The sequence below is a fragment of the Amphiprion ocellaris genome, chromosome 15, assembly GCF_022539595.1.
Source record: "Amphiprion ocellaris isolate individual 3 ecotype Okinawa chromosome 15, ASM2253959v1, whole genome shotgun sequence".
Lineage (NCBI taxonomy): Eukaryota > Metazoa > Chordata > Actinopteri > Pomacentridae > Amphiprion > Amphiprion ocellaris.
Window position 1 is genome coordinate 8,200,684 of NC_072780.1, and position 16,532 is coordinate 8,217,215.

Consider the following 16,532-nt stretch of genomic DNA (forward strand, 5'->3'; position numbering starts at 1 on the left):
CACCAACTGTCCACCCCACCCCCAGCTGCTGTTTCTGATTGTAGATGTGCCCTTTGAGTCCCTGCAGGCTTCCATATTTTACCATATATTTATGGGGCCGGCAGACGTGTTGAATATGTGATGGTCTGGTTTGGCGACGGAAAGGTGAAGAGAAAGGTTGAGGGCCGAAACTGGAAGAGAGACAAAGAAGAGAAGACGCCAATAGATTGAACCAGATTAAAAATCCCATCGAGTAGAAGTATGTGTGAAAAATGGCTCGCGCTAAAAGGTCAGAAGCCGCCTCAGACTCATTCTCCTCCTCCACATTTTCCTCCCTCCTCAACAAAATGCACACATTAGGAAACCTCGCTTTCTCCTTAAGCACAGCAGCAATGTGTTGTAGGAACGTTACAGAGGTTTCAAAGGGTCACACCCCCTACCGGTCGCCCCGTCTGGGTCACCTAATAAACCCACCCCTGCTGTGGTTACAGCCTTGTAAAGATGGATCACATTTCCATTTCAGTCGCTCATCTTCTCTCACACACAGACACACACACACACACACACACACACCTCATTTAATTCCCCCTTTTGCCCTGTGCCTTTTGTCCAAAAAGGCTGCTGTAACAGGACGAGATAAATGAAGTGCTGCGCTGCAATTTTTCCGAGCAGCAGCAGCAGCAGCTTCAGCTTCAGCTTCAAAACAGTTGGGGTGTGGTAATTCTAAGAAGCAAGAATTAAACTGGTGGTTGTTAATACATTTTTGACAGCGAAAGTGTGCGGCTGTTGTCGCCTTGCCGCTGCAGGAACGAAATCGTTCGTCTGCAGGCATCTGTTGCATCTCATTAGGAGCTCTCACAATGAATTGCCTCAATGGATTTCTCACCCACAACTGTGCACACATACAGCATCCTTCACCCTATTCCATCCACCCTGATAATCCCTTTATCTTGGCAGCTATTCACCACATAAAGGCCAATGTCACTGAATAATGACGCGGTTGTATCTACTCCTCTTTCACTCTCATGCTAATCTTCATCTCAAGGTGACAATGATGGGGAAATTTCTATGCACGAAGGCTCGGGTGCTGATTAAATGTGCTGTTTCCTCATCGGGATTGTGTGCATCTGTTTGTATGAGTGCTGGTAATATTTGCTTTTTCTTTTTACGAAGATGAGAAAGATGTGTCTCTCTCTCAGACAGGCACACTTCCTCCTCACATTCCCAGAGTTCAACAGTTCAACCCCCCTCTCTGTGCTGCCGTTGGTGTTTTCGGAGAAGGTCACTTAGAATGTGAGTGACAATTGGTGAAATCATTACAACAATCTGTCTTTTTTCTTTCTTTCTTTTTTTTTTTTATCCATGCTCCGCGCCTTCAATTTACATATTTGGATGACACGCCTGGCTGGTTTGTTTAATCACCGTAAATTGCTCGACTGCACAATTACCAAAGTCGCTTTTGTTTTAGGAGTTTATTATTAGCTGAGTGGCACCGCTGTCGCAAAGCTAATCAATTTGAGACAATGACAGAATTCTTTTTTTTTCCAGCGAGAAGAATAGAAGTGCTTTGTTGGGACATGGAGACTAAAACAAAAAAAAAGAGAAAAAGTGGGGCGCTCGCTTCATTAAATTTCAATTTAACCCATGTTTGCTTGCGTAGCAGATTGGCAAAACACAGCCGTTAATGCTGCGCTTGAAAACTTTTGCTTTGTCATTCGTAGGGCAGTTAAAGCAGCAGTGTTTTTGGGAGTTGTTGCAGACAGATGGGCGAAGTTCTCGCCAACGAAGATGCACTTCCGCTTTTTAAAGACCAAAGAACTGAAAGCTAAAGATTCATCATATGCAACAGGGAACCAACTGAGAGAACTGTTTTCATGCAGACAAAAGAAGGGAAGGATAGAGAGAAAAGTAGAAGTGAAATTGAAAGGTTTAAAGTGTCTGAGAGTGAATATTCTTTCCGTAGAGTGCATTGCTGCCTCCACAGACACACTTTGTTGAGCTTAATTGAAGGAACGCTCACGGAGTGGAGTCCTAATGATTTAAATGCGGAGCTGCTGCCTCGGGCGCTGGCAAAAAAAAAAAAAGACAATAAGGGGGTTTATAAAGTGGGAGAAAGAAGGGAAAAGCCCAAGACAGATGGAAGATGTGAACTATGCTCAACATTAGTGTAATTTACATGCTTCATGTGAGCATTTAGTTGAAACATCCTCTGTGCACAAAAACATGTTTTTCAGGAGCAAATCAAGCAAACTGCCAGAGGTATGATCCAGCTTCACGCTCATCCGGTTTGAACACAGTAGTTTCTACTTCAGTTGTGTTTTCTGAGACAAATCTCTGCAGGCTTCTGCGGCCTTCAGGGTCATCGATGTCCTCGAGAACTTGGCAGACTAAGACAGGAAATGTAGCTTTTCCCATGGGGTGGTTTGACATTAACGGGAGGCAGATTTTTACAGACGCGCACACGTGTTTACACAATAACTGCACATATGTACAAAGCCTCTGTGGACTGCTGTGTCTCTGCGAGGTCAGGGTAGGTCACTGAAGGCTTAGAGGAGAGAGGGGCTTTTGTCATTTATGGTGAAGAAATAAGACACATGTTGGAGTTTGTGCAGCGTTGACAACTGAATCCTTGAAATTAGATTCTACGGGTAAAAACAGAAGTAAGTGCACTAACCGCATGGATGTAGTTCACTTCTCGCCAGCTGGAACACTAAAAAAGCAACAACTAACGTGCAAATGTTCAGAGTGAAAGATAAGACGCTCGCTTGTATCTCTTTTAATCTCCTCAGATCGTGAGTAACTTTGGAGAGAAAACATTTATCTGCTCGGAGAAAGTGCTTCATATTTCGCTTATATGTCCCCAGTGGGAGATGGTTATAAATGTTACCGCCAGCAGATATAGTTACGGTATATTGCAGAAGAGAGCGAGGAAGAGGGGAGTGCAGTCGTGAGTATGGATGAAGATGAGACGCACATATCTGTAATATGAGACGAGGGAGCAGAAACGGGGGAGCCTCGCTAAATTATGCAGTTTCAATTTCCTCATTTAGGGAGGATAGATCAATTTCTCATACTAAAACCATTAACCCCTTAGGATGGCCGGCGTTACTATGGCAACGCTGATGTGTCCCTTGATCTGAAGCACCTGTTTTTATGCTCTTGCAGACGCACCAGCAGAGGTGTACAGTGATTAGGGAAGACTGTGCGAGGGCTGAATTGGATTAGATACACAATAAGTCTCAACCCTCCGGCTTCACACACACACTCATGACTTTCAAGTTCCTTTATTTGCTAGCAGATTTTTCTGTGTTTGCATGTAGGGACTTAAACTGCATTGTCTCACAGCTCGGTCCCTCTTGCACTGCAGTCTATGGGGAGTTGTATATCATCCACCCTCCCTGAGGATGGGTGTCACGATGACTATATCAGCCTCTCTGCTGCCTTTTCTGTGTTTCCTTCACTGTTTTTTTTTATCTTTTCACTTTTATCTCCTCTTTCAATCCACTCTCTTCGGGTTCTGTATGTTTTCTGTACATCTTCATCACCTCCCCCCTCTTTATCTCCCATCCTCTCCTCTCTTGGCTGCAGTTTCTCATCCTTCTTCTCCCCTCCCCCCCAATTCTCTGGCACCCCCACCCACCAAATGGCCCTCCGGTCAGGACACAAGATGGTCAGTGGAGTGTGTGTTTGATGGCGCTCATTGTTTTTCTGTTTTCATGATGACCAACTGTGAGGTGGGACAATGATGAAAACTGAGCAAAGCTGGCTAAAAATAGGCCACTTGTGCATTAAAAAGTGTGACAGGAGTGCATGTTAGAGTAAATATGTGTTGTGACTGAAAGGATACATCAACATATAGCTTTTTATAAGAGGCTTATTTGAGGAGGCTGTGTTTTCTGCTTCAGTGGGGGTGAACGAGGGTCTTTTGCTTGTGCTAAGTCCCTCCTACAAGCTGTTGTGTTTTAGTGTATGTCTTCATATTTTTGCTGGCCAGAAGGATCACAGAAAATTATACAGTGAAGTGCTTTTGGATGCTCTGCTAAATCCCGGTCCATTTCCCCAAACGGTGCACAAAAAAATGCTCATGAAAAGATTCTCATTGTTTGGAATAAACACCAGTCATCACTTTCTTCTCCAGCTTCTTGTATAATTTGAGAAATGTTACTCTGGGCTTCCTGCAGAGCTCCACGTAAGCATGACTCCTTGAAGAAAGTTTTCCTCCCCTAAAACCTGTATTATTTATTTTTGTGGAAATGCCTCTGGCTCTCCTTTGAGAAGCTTCCTGGGGCTCATTTGTCAGCAGCCATCCAGCTGTGAACCTTCTCGGTCTGCGTGCACCCTGAGGACCCTGCAGACAGAGGAGGTGTCGCACAGCTATAAAAGCATCCATGGATTCTGAAGCACCGATTTGCCCGTGGCTGTTAATTTTTTCCCCCTCTCCTTCCCTGCAGCTAGTCCAACAGATGAAACTCCTACACATACTCACATTTGGCTGACTTGTACACTCAGGTTGAGTTTCTGCCTGTAGAGCAGCAGGGTTCACATTAGATGCCTCTAGTTTCTTACATGGAAGGTTCTGCCATGATGCGGCTTATGGTTAGTCTCAGCACTGTGTGTTTCTATGGGTACAGCTGCCTGAGGGTAGAATTTGGATTCCTGCCTTGAATCCCCAAAACACATTCCTTTTTTTAAAGTGACTTTTCCAGTCAGTTATTTTCTATGGCACAAGACAGAAGACAGCCACACTGATTGTCTCCCTTCCAAGGCTTCTGTTTTCTTTCATCAGAGCCTGAAAGCGGCGGGAGACGGAGAATGACAGCTCAAGAGAGTCCGGTTGTAGTGCTTGGCTTGGCTTCTTGAATCGCATAGCGGTGGCCGGCGAGCAGCTTTCCACACTGAAAAAGATACTCTGAGCTTTTATGTATGATATTTACAAAGCATTAAGGATTGAAGCGTGTCCTCAGATGAAAGACTGGGTGGTTTATTCCACACATATTTGCGACGCAGCAGGGAAATATGTCGGCGACACTATCCAAAGCCGCATCTGCATTTGTACTAAACAGGTTCTTCATACCATTCGAGTAAAGATGGCACAAGCTGAGATTGAGTTTTAATGCCATAAAAAGTAGCAGAGCAGAGTTGGAGACTTGGAAACAAGTGCGAGGAATGTACTTTAACAGCTACTTGCTACAATATAGAGTCACTCTGGGACAAATAGAGAAGTGTCTTAAGGTCAAAGAACTGACTTAGTGATGTCAGTCACACAAGTTTATGTAAGTTAAGTTGCATAAGTTTCTTAGCATTAGCCACCACAAGCATTTTTTAAGACCTAGTAAGGCATTAAGAGCAAAACTGGGTGTTTTGTTGCTTGTGACTGCTACTTTACATCTGCAAGACAAAGAATAATCTGACAGACGTTGCTAATTAATTACAAGTAAATGGCTGCACTTACTGTAAAACTGTAAAACTTACAAATAAGATATTTGGTGATAAATCATCAGTGTGTCAGAATCAGGCTACTGGTTACTTCCATGCATACATAAAACACATTAATAATCTCTTTTGGGGGGACATGTCGCTTTTTCAACATGGCACTGACAGTGCACCTACAAAAAATGAAAGTAAAAGAAGCACATGACCTGACAAGTACAAGTGAAGTCTGTGATTCTGGAGAAAGATAGTTGATTTACCATCTGTCACCACCCACTGGGAGTTGCGCATGCGTTAACAATTTGTGGTACGTAAGGTCTGTCTGTGACATATGTTGCAAGTGGACCAGGTTCACTACTAATGTAAACAAAGGAGAACTGGAAGAACTCTGGATGAACCAAAAAAAAAAAAAAAGTCTCTCACGTAATTCATAATATTGTAGAGCTGGGAATTTACATAAATCACAAAAGCATGCATCTGTTACAAAAGTAAGCAACAAGCTAGGTATATACACACAAAATGAAAATATTAAGAAGGGCTGGGCGATAGACATGAAAAATGTCTCGCTAAAATGTGTCATTTCTGCCAATATTGCTAATTACTGATCACTTTTAATCATCTATTTTTAATAAAGTCTGAGAGGAAAAAAAGTTTACTTTAGCCTATTCAAAGTATGCCAGTAATAATTTTGACAATGAAAAATGCACAAATAAATACATTTAGACACTTACATGAAAATATATAAGGATAAAGGAATAATGTCACTATGATACACAATAAATACAGAGCAACTTAAACCTTGCAGGTGCATGGAGGTTGACCAAGGTGAAGCCAGTACATTGCGCTAATATTAAGGTTCATAGTGGGCTGGTTTAGACTGGATATTAACATATGGAGACCCTGAACTAGCATCTTTGTGCACCTCGACATTAATTCCCGAAAGCAGACTACCTGAAGGGCTTTGCTCAGGTGGTGATAGTGAAGAACACAGGGTTGTGGATGTTTTTTCACTGCAAAAACCTATTTCACGATAGCCGCCAACTCCAAAAAGGGGAGTCTGCAGACTAGCACACCTTGAGAGACCTGCACAGAAACCTCAGAGAGAGTGTCTAAGTGCAAAGGGGCTCCATTATTAAGTAGATTTTGCTCAGCAGATGGAGTTGTCACGATCATTGGAGCGCTTCAAGGATTCCTCAGTCACATTTGCTTAAGAATTGAGACCGACAGTTTATTCTTCACCTCGAAAACAGCAGCAGAAACTAAACTGACGAGGAACACAGTGAAGCTAAGAACAAGCAAATCAACAACATACCTGAAAACATAAACCACCTGCAGCATAATGGTCCTCTATGAGTTGCTTTCAAAACATCTCTGTGGATTTTTTTATTTTCCTCTCCACCACCATAAATAGCGCTGATGGGTAGAAGGAAATGTTGCCATGGTGACACAGTGCTGTGGCAGCCGGTAATTATTCTGGTTTAAGTGCCAGCAGAGACACATGCGAGCTGGCACACAGTGGCGCATATAGTGACACCTGAACGCCAGCCTCCCAGGCGAGGTCGGATTCATCAGCCGACGATTGGATTTTAAAGCAAAAATCAGGAGATGAAGGTCAAAATCTCATCAGGTTAATTTGATGCTCAACTTTGGAGTTCATAACTGAAACACTGCACCTCGGGGAGTGTACGTGTGTGTTGGTCATGTAAAATATTGCCGCGAATACAATCGATATCATGTGTTATATGATACAATTTAGCAGTGATGTCACCTGGTTATTATCCTCTCAGTTACATGGACTGACCGATCAATAAAGTGGACATTGTGCGTGTCCCCTGTGCAGCATTAGAGATCGTACTTACATACTGTAAATGACTAGAGGAGTGTGTGTGTGTCTGTGAGGTTGCAGGCTGCCTGTTGTCCAATACATATTTGATAATAAGAAACATAAACATACTCCCAATTCCCTCTCTGCTCTCCCACTCACAAACCCAGCCTACATCTGCACACACTCACAGAACAACAACGCCCTCCAAGGATAATATACAGCTCAGTGCTTTACCTCCGCCGAGCAGTAATCCCAACGCCTCCTTCTCATTTTTATCTGCTCTCTTCCAGGCGAGGCCGACCTGGCTAATCATCCGAGGTGTCAAGGTAAGGCTGTGTTCGCCACTCACACTGATAGCAACATGAGCCCCTGTGTGCTTTTTCATCTTCAGCTTGGAGAGGGGTGGTGGTGGGGGGAAACACAACCGGTGTTTTTAACAAATACAGGAATTCCTCTGTGTCCTTTAGAAGAAACAGAAGTTAAAATTGGGTTCTGCAGCTCGAGCTGATTGTCCACAAAACTTACTTCCCCAGCTCCCACACTCCCCAGTCACATTAGCATAGGCGAGACACAATGGGGTTTTTTTCCACCGCTGGCACACACAAACACACACACACATGCACATTACACCAGACAGGAGTTTGGCTCGCACCAGGAGGAAATAGACGAGGAAAGATGGATTGTCATATTTTTGTCACTGCCCTCCAGTTCTTGCTGCTGTAGCTGTCTCTTCTGCTGAAGGACGTGCAATAGAAAGCAGATAGACAGACAGAGAGAAAACACTTATTTTTTGCATCCTGTCAGTCATCTTGTACGTCACCTTTCCTTTCTGATCATCTTTTCATTCATCCCTGCCCTGTATCTCCATCTACAATACATACCACCCTCTCCTCATTTATTTTCTGCCTGTCTTTTTTTTTTTTTTTTTTTGTTTTTTTGGAGGCACGCAATCTCATCCCTGCCACCGCCTTCCCTCCCCGTTGTGACTCACCCCCAACTCCACACGGCCCCCATAAATCACCCGTGATAACATCAGGGGTTCCATCAGTTCACTGAAACCCAACTTTAGCTGTTGGATGGAGACGTGAGGAGGTTTCTGATGCTGTGCGCAGAGCTCAGGCACCAGTTGTGGAGGCTCTGGTATGAGGGGCCACTGCAGCAGACTGAGGCTGATCACCATCTGCACTGCAGTCTCACTCTGCTCTGCTCTGCCACCTGCTGGCCAAATCCAGTCATTGTCTAGAGAGGAAGTTGCCGGTGAAGGATACACAGAAATTCGCAGAAAGCCTTCAAAAAGTTGCAAGAAAAGCTCAGATTGAATTCATCCTACTAACAAGTGATGTCTATATCGCCAAAGATTGAGAAAGATAATCACGTTTGCACTTGGTGACATGTTTTAGTTACAATACATATGGGTATTATATTGATTTTCAGGTCAAATCATGTTTATTTCAAGTCAGTACCATATACAAGGTCTTGTAGCCATAAATTATTAAAGCGGTACTATATCCTCACCTGACATAGTCACCAAGCATTACGGTTTATTTCAGTTTTAGTAAAATTTGCTCAAGTGTACATTGTTCAACTGTTTTGGAAAATGATTTTGCCTTGTAAATAAAGTAAAAGTACACATTTCTTGTCAGTTTTAAAGATTTACACGACCGTTCTAAAGTTTGGAGTCCTTTTTTCTGAAAGAAAATTAGGGTTTTTTTTTCAATGAAGATAACTTTACATTAATCAGAAATCCAGTCTAGACATTGTTAACGTGGTAAATGACTATTCTAGCTGGAAACAGCTGATTTTTAATGGAATATCTCCATAGAGGTACAGAGGAACATTTCCAGCAACCATCACTCCTGTGTTCTAATGCTACATTGTGTTAGCTAATGGTGTTGAAAGGCTAATTGATGATTAGAAAACCCTTGTGCAATTATGTTAGCACATGAATAAAAGTGAGTAGAATAGAATAGAATAGAATAGAATAGAATAGAATAGAATAGAATATCTTTCTTGTTATTGCAATTTACAGCGATTTCTGGTAAAATTATATTCATGAATGATGAGTTAGTAAACAAGGAAATTGCAATGTTTGCGCAAAAGTGACATTTTAGTAACTTGTCCTTTTCAGTTTTATAATAAATAATTTATAAACTAATTGAATTGATCACAGATGAGCATTTTTAAAGAGAAATTGGAGCTGCTTAATGAAGTTTTGTGACATTAAAATCTTATTTCAGTATGTTTTCTTAGCAGAAGCAGCACAGTTTGTGCAGTGTGTCTCATTGTATCCTTCAGTAAACTGCATTAATCCTCAATCAACAATGATCTTTTAGGATCTCCAGAGAAAATATTAACACTTTTATTCAGTTGCATATTAAATATGAGGTTGTTCAAGCTCTATTTACTCAATTTGTTAGCATCTCTCTGAAAGAAGTAATGATCTATCAACAGAATTATTGTATTTAAAAATACAAAAGAAATCATTTAGTTTCTTTTTCAATCTAGATATTATGTAAACTGCACGTTTTAATTCCTGTGTGTTTGTGTTTTCTTGTGTTTCCCCAGCTGGTACCTGTCCGATGTCCTCTCCTCCCACAGTGTGATGTGTCATGGCTCCGGTGCTGAGTGGAGTGTGGTGGGGGCCGGAGGCCGGTGTGGTCGGGTCGGAGACGGCAGCCGCTCCTGGCGTGGCGTCGTGGCTGGGTAGCGGGCAGCTGGTCCTGGTTGTCACCCTCAGTGTCCTCACTGCTCTGCTGCTGGTCTCTGTGCTGCTGCTGCTGTGTGCCAGCTGCCAGGGGTGAGCATCACAACACACACATATTAACACTACCGTCCTGTGTTATTATTTTAGTTATCCTCGATAACACGCACGTATCTTGAAGATGTCAGAACGTATGTTGTGAAAACAGCTTCGTGCAGCGTCAGCTATCTGAAGCAAATGTACGCCTATTGGAACTGCCGACTGTGCACAAATACCTGAGGGGACATTCTTAGCTGTAGTAATTATAGGTGCAGCGACAATATAGAACAGTGCTGCTGTGTAACCGTAAAGAAAATACTCAGGGGTGTTGGTGCTTTAATACAGCTCAATGTGCTGTTAAAGTAGAACACATAGCTAAAGATATAAGCAGTGCAGGATGTTGTTCTATCATGTAGATTTATATAGTCATTCCTGTAATAGCTGCAAATGTACAGCACTGCTGTGAACTGAAAATGTCTAATGTAATGAGTCTCAACTGTGAACCACGATGTAGTAAATTTGTATCTCCACAGCTTTCTGTCTCATTAGAATTGCAATGAAACAAAGAGTGAGATTAAAGGTGTGCTAACTTTCGACCACACTTTAAGTATTGAGGCTGTAAATTAAATCCAAGTAGCCATTTCTGATGTAGAAATTGTAGAATTGTAATAGTTTTCACCCCAAAAGTTAAGAGACAAGAGTCCTGTTAACTTAGTATAAAGTTAACATATATATATATTTAACCCTCTGAACTCCAAGTTCCTGAATGTTTTCACTTCTGCTTCATTTTTACTCACCGTGGACTCATTTTTCACTGCAAGAAGTCCTGCATATAAATCAACAATTATAATGCCCCATAAATCATAAAAACAGAAAAAAATTTTTTTACTTCGATTACTTGTTTTACTTTTATTTTTTGGGGGGAAAAAGGGCCTCAACATATATAACCTTTTTTTCCAAATGTTTACCTATATTGGGAAAAATACTTTTTTATTTGCTTCTATGTGTTTGTCCTATCTGCTTTGTATCAACACAGCATGCAGTTCACCCCAGCTCAGCCAAAAAGTTGCTGAATTTTTGTAATGTGACTGTTGATTTCAGCTGAATCAGAAATTAGTTCACGGTTGCGCCAAGAAATGTATGTAATATCCCAATTTTAAGCTTAATTATGTTTAAGTTTACTGACTGAATGGCATTGCACAGATAGAAGGTTCAAGGACTGTTGGACAGTTGCATCATCTTCTTCTTCTTTTTTTTTTTAGCATTTTTGGCTCTGATAAATGACTTTCAAACCCTTCGGCAGGATTTTGGGTTCAGAGGGTTAATGTCACAGAGGAGACCTTTGGCCAACAAAAAATAAAAATAATAAAATTAATCATAGCAGCAGTTAATTAGATATTAGGAACATCTCTGAATGTAAAGCAGTCAACTTGACACCACTATAAATCATATTATATGCCAAAACGTACTGTTAAATTTCATAACAAACAAAACCTTTGAGACATCATTAAAACGGAATATCAAAATAGTTGCATTAGATTGTCCGGATGCACCTAATAAAGTGGACACAGTGTATAATTTGTGTAAAAACCCAAAACCTGAAGGAAAAATAATATGCTTGGATGGATGTCAACAACCCAAATGTGTAAAATATCAAAAAATTTCATTTTATCCTCATGGTTTCCTTTCAGATGTTGCTAAAAACAAAACTGCAAACCATGAATAACAGGCAGACTGAGCCATGAATGGTGTTTTATTACCATCCACCTCTTATCTTTCTCTTTGTTTTCCCATCTGTCTCTCCTTTAGGCAGAAGAAAACAGTGAATGGACATCCAGCAGGAGACCATGAGAACCTCATGAATGGGGTGAGTTGGACACAAGGTTTTCCCATATTTCTTGCAATATTCTAGCACATGCATAAAAAACATTTTAGGAGGCATGAAATGAATTTAAATAATATCCAATCATTTCTTCTGATATCTTTGCGTTTGTTATCTATGAGATGTGAGATGAGATGTGGAGGGGAGCAGTTTGTTTTGTCGGTCTTGCCACAGTGTGTCAGCCAGACTAGTAATTACATGCATGCGTGAACATTCATATCCATGCATATGTAGCCTCTCACACTCATGCAAACAACGTGTGTAATTATAAATGTTTTTTTTTTTTAAGATAGGTTAGGTCTGGATTTGCAACATCTTGACATTTCTAGAAGTCTGTACTGCAAATACCGGGATATATTTTCACTATCTGGCTTAACTAATTCATATAAAGCTGGCTATCAACTATGTAAATCAATGTAGGATTAATTAACTTAATTATGAGCATGCATTGACAACAGATGACCAAACATCCACAGCTCTAGAGCTACATATTTCTTACAAGATGAACAAAATATAATGCTACATCAATATGAGGAGTTTAAAAGCATAAAAAAGCTAGAAGCAAGACAGCTGCTACAGCTAAAACAGAAGGGAAAGCTGGTTTAAAAAAAACTGCAGACTGTGTGAATGTGTTAATAGGCTTTTTAATATCACTGCCCCATCAAAAAAACACAAGTAGATCTGAGTATAATTAGGCTACAGTTGTGTGCTCCGTTAGATTTATGTGTTGCTTAGATGTAGCCTATTGTTCTGGTGTGTAAGACAGCTTTATTCTTTCAGCTGCAGCCCTGGCAGTAGTGGAGCAAGTAAAAAGCAAACATAAAAACATAATTCAACCCAGGAAATAGCCTTACGAGTAAGTACAAGGCTTTAATGCTTTACTCAGTCTCTGTTTTAGGATTGCTTCGCTGTACAAATACGAATCGAACAATGAAAGATTTTGCAGCCAACAGGAAAAGAAAAGAAATCAGCAAATCCACTCCACTGAGAGGCTCTATCTGCCATATCTATCCTGGTCAGGGAAAGAAGTTTAGGCATGCAGCATATGTTGCCACGGTGATGAACCTGGAAAGCTTGAGTTACACCTGAAGTTACCTGGCTAACCTCAAACCCAATACAGGCCTCTGGAAGCTCAAGAAACTGTCACTTCTAGCAGCGAACGATCGGTAATTTGATGTTTCTGCAGGGAATATATTCACTCAGACTTGCTCTCTTTCTTAAACAGAAGCAGCTGTGTTACAGATTTAAGCCAACACGTACACACTGCGGATAAGTTACATGACATAATCTGGCAGACTGGTAAATAGGTCTGTGGATAGAACTTACAAATTGTCTGCAAGACTGAATGACACACGATTACACATTCTGACACACGATCCCTGACATTCGCCTTCTAACCCACTTCCCATCACACTGACACAGAAGCATCCACACAGCACAACCTCCCTGCACAGCGCTGATTGACAGCCTCCAGTTGTTTGCAAGATTGTCTCTAAATTGCCAGCAGCTGCTGATGGGGAAGTGGTTCGTCCTGCTCAGAGGGCTCATGTGGGAAATTCCACCGGTTGCTATTCTCATTTGACTTATTTTAATATGTGTCTTTTTCTTAAGTTGCTGTCAAGACAGAATGAAGTGAAATTATATAAAACAAAACGGTCAATATAGAATAGCGGGACTTTTTTTTTAACATAGTTGACCAATATCATAGTTGATATTTTTGCATAGCCACCTATAAACAAACACCACATGGCATTTTTACAGAAAGATTCTTTTAAAATGTTATATAAACAATTGAGTACAATTTAAAATTATTGATAAAGATATTAGACAAATATGTTTTACCTGGATATTAAAAACAGAGAAACAAAAGAAGGCAAGTCATGTCTCCAAATAACCATACAATGAAAATACAAAACACATTTGTAATACTCGAATGTGAACTATTGTGTTTAGCACTTTCTTTACCTTTGTCTTTTCTAATCATTATTTATTTTAATTTTTTTTACGAAAACAAGGCTTTTTAAAATTATTATGACCATGGCTACCACTTTTGCCGACTTTTCCATTCACAAATAAATGTCCAGCGCTTTCATTGGTGTGGTAAAACTTTCCAAGTAGCGAGCTAAAATGTGACATGCTAAGTCTTATTGGCTTAGTTTCAGAAAGGTAGCTGAGTCAATATATAATTCTGGGACTGTTTGTAACATAGTTGACAGGTGTCATAGTTGACATTTTTGCTGTTTTCAGGCTTAAAATCAACATGGCCGCCTAGAACCAAACACCACATGACATTTTTACAGAAAGATTCTTCTAAAATATTATATATACAGTTGAGTAAAATTGAAATTTAAAGTTATTTCTAAAGATATTGTAGTAAACCTGTTGACATGTGATAAATCCACACTTGACTCACACACTACTTTATATTAAATAACTCAGAAAGCCTTGGAGTCTTGCCAGTCTTTTCTTCAGGAGGAAATGACATCATGTGGAGCAGGTCATGTGATCTGGAATTAACACACTTCCTTGAGAGGTGTTTTTGTAATGGGGAACTTAGTTGAAAGTGACTTGTCAGACACAGATACAATTTTCCACCTAAAATTTGATATAATTAATTAATAAGTGATTGTTTCCATAATAAATAATTATGTAATTTGTTAAGATGTGATCATAAAAAACATTAGGTTTTTTTTTTTTTATTTTAATAAAAATGTATGCAAAATATATCCCACAGACTTTAAAGTCCCTCAGTTATATATTGACCCAAAAGAATCTGAAGAAAAGTATATTCAGGACTTATAGACTTGACCTTTATCCTTTCCTGTTGCGCACCACTCATAATGACGCCCTTTAAATGTAAAGATAGTAATTACCCACGACCATGATATTGATGCTTCGGTAACCATCACCATTTAAGTGTGACAAATACGCAGCTTTCACCATCTAAGTGACATCCAGTCTTATTCTGTCACTCCCTCTTTGTGTGTATCTCAGCCTACATGTACACACACACACAATCCTTGGAGGCTCTTTGCATTTGATGGATATCTCTGCTGTAACCTTTAAGCAGCAGCGTAATTGCCGGGTGGTCAGATTGTTTCAAGAGGGGTCCATTTGTATGACGGACCATGTCACAGGCTGACAGGTTAAATGGAGGTCTTTGTCTTTGCGGATGAGTAGATTAGCTCTTCCTCGCTCACCCTCAATCTGTCTTTTTTTGCCGTCGTGTCCTGACATTCGTGCCTCCATATCCTTCGCTGTGTGAGGTGCTTTAACCGATCAGGGTTCAAATGGACCAGAATTTCAATTTACATTGGATTTGTGTGCAGAATCAGTGAACACAGGAGCTCATGTGTTGTGAGATCCAGCTAGAAACAGGTCAGAATGAGTCATTTTGCTTCCTTATGAAGTAATAAAAATATCAAAAACATGGGCTTTGTGATTGCTTTGCATTTTGATTTGCTCTCAGTTCGGGTAAAACCAAAAATAATAACAAAAAACAGCTCTGAAAAATGTTTTAACTGGAATACATTTTGAATATGATCACAGCTTATTAATCATTCAGCCCGAAGCTATGATCTTGATCAGTCTTACTGAAAAAATATATAATTGCCAACAGGTTCTCTTAGCTTTGCTTTTCTAAATGAATTAAACAATGAAAGAAAAAAGATATTAGGGTTATAAAATAGTTAAAGATTACATCATTGCCACCAACAGTTATGAGTATATGTGACCACTAGGTGGGGCTGTGGAGCTTCTAAATGCATAATCCTCAACTCACACATAAGGAAAACAACAAGCCTAAACAAAGACCAATCTTGGTTCACACTGTTGAAGAGGTTTTCACATTTTCTGATCTCTTAACAGCGAATGACTGAGTGATTATCAAGCCGATGCAAATATGACAGTTTATGTGTAAAGTGCGTTCTGATAAATCAAGCCTCAGTGCGGCAAGTGTTCGGCACATCCTGTGTAAATTAGTGTAGTTTCTTCTTCAGCGACTGTTATTTGGAGTCGAGAAGAGTGTTGATTTGAGTGTTTGCTCACTCGCAGAGCCGATTCTGCTGCTCTGTTGAGGCTGATCAAACCGGCTGCACGGATATTTTTGGAGTCTGACAGTTTAATTAGAGATTTTTTTTTTCCTCCCATGTTTCCATGATGTTGCAAGTACAGAAACCAGCTTCTCTGGGAGGCTTTTTAAGTCTCAGAATGCTCTGCTGAAGTGTCCTTTCGCAAGACTGAATCTGTGCCAGCTCCAGAGCTCTTGTTCTATAGCATCGAGCTTCCTGTAGAGGGAAGCAGGATAAAAAAGGGAAACAACTTTCCCTGTGGGTATCCTCAAAGCATCATCTTCCTATGGTTTTCATTATTATTCCACTAATACCATCGTTTCACCTTCTTTGGTCGAACTGTGCTGTTATGCTCGGCTTGGTTTTAGTGCCTCTCGTTAAGGAATCAATGTGACATTGAGAACATAAAATGACATCTGTCCGTGAAACGTTTTCACACCACGTTTTGTCAAAAGAAGGATGTCAGATTGACACAGCCTCTCATAAGCCCAGCTACAACGAAACAAGCTGAGAATCAACAGCAGCATAAGTTGATTGGGCCTAAATTAGTTAATGTTTTTTTATGTTTGTTTATACTGGCAGAAATCATTAGCTATCTTTAGATGT

At 40.4% G+C, this 16,532-nt stretch overlaps 1 protein-coding gene across 5 annotated transcripts in view; it reads left to right on the plus strand.

Moving 5' to 3' along the window:
* pag1 (phosphoprotein membrane anchor with glycosphingolipid microdomains 1) overlaps positions 1 to 16,532 on the plus strand; it is a 60,474-nt gene that overhangs the window by 29,687 nt on the left and 14,255 nt on the right. For 3 of the 5 annotated variants that reach the window (XM_055017933.1, XM_023268790.3, XM_055017936.1), the window contains 3 exons: positions 7,525 to 7,560; positions 9,800 to 10,031; positions 11,784 to 11,841. In XM_055017933.1, the coding sequence (XP_054873908.1) occupies positions 9,844 to 10,031; positions 11,784 to 11,841 (246 nt within the window). In that variant the 5' untranslated portion in view covers positions 7,525 to 7,560; positions 9,800 to 9,843. Of the gene's footprint in view, positions 1 to 1,178; positions 1,273 to 7,524; positions 7,561 to 9,799; positions 10,032 to 11,783; positions 11,842 to 16,532 lie in introns of all 5 variants that reach the window. The other 2 variants (XM_055017935.1, XM_023268791.3) reach the window with 2 other exon arrangements.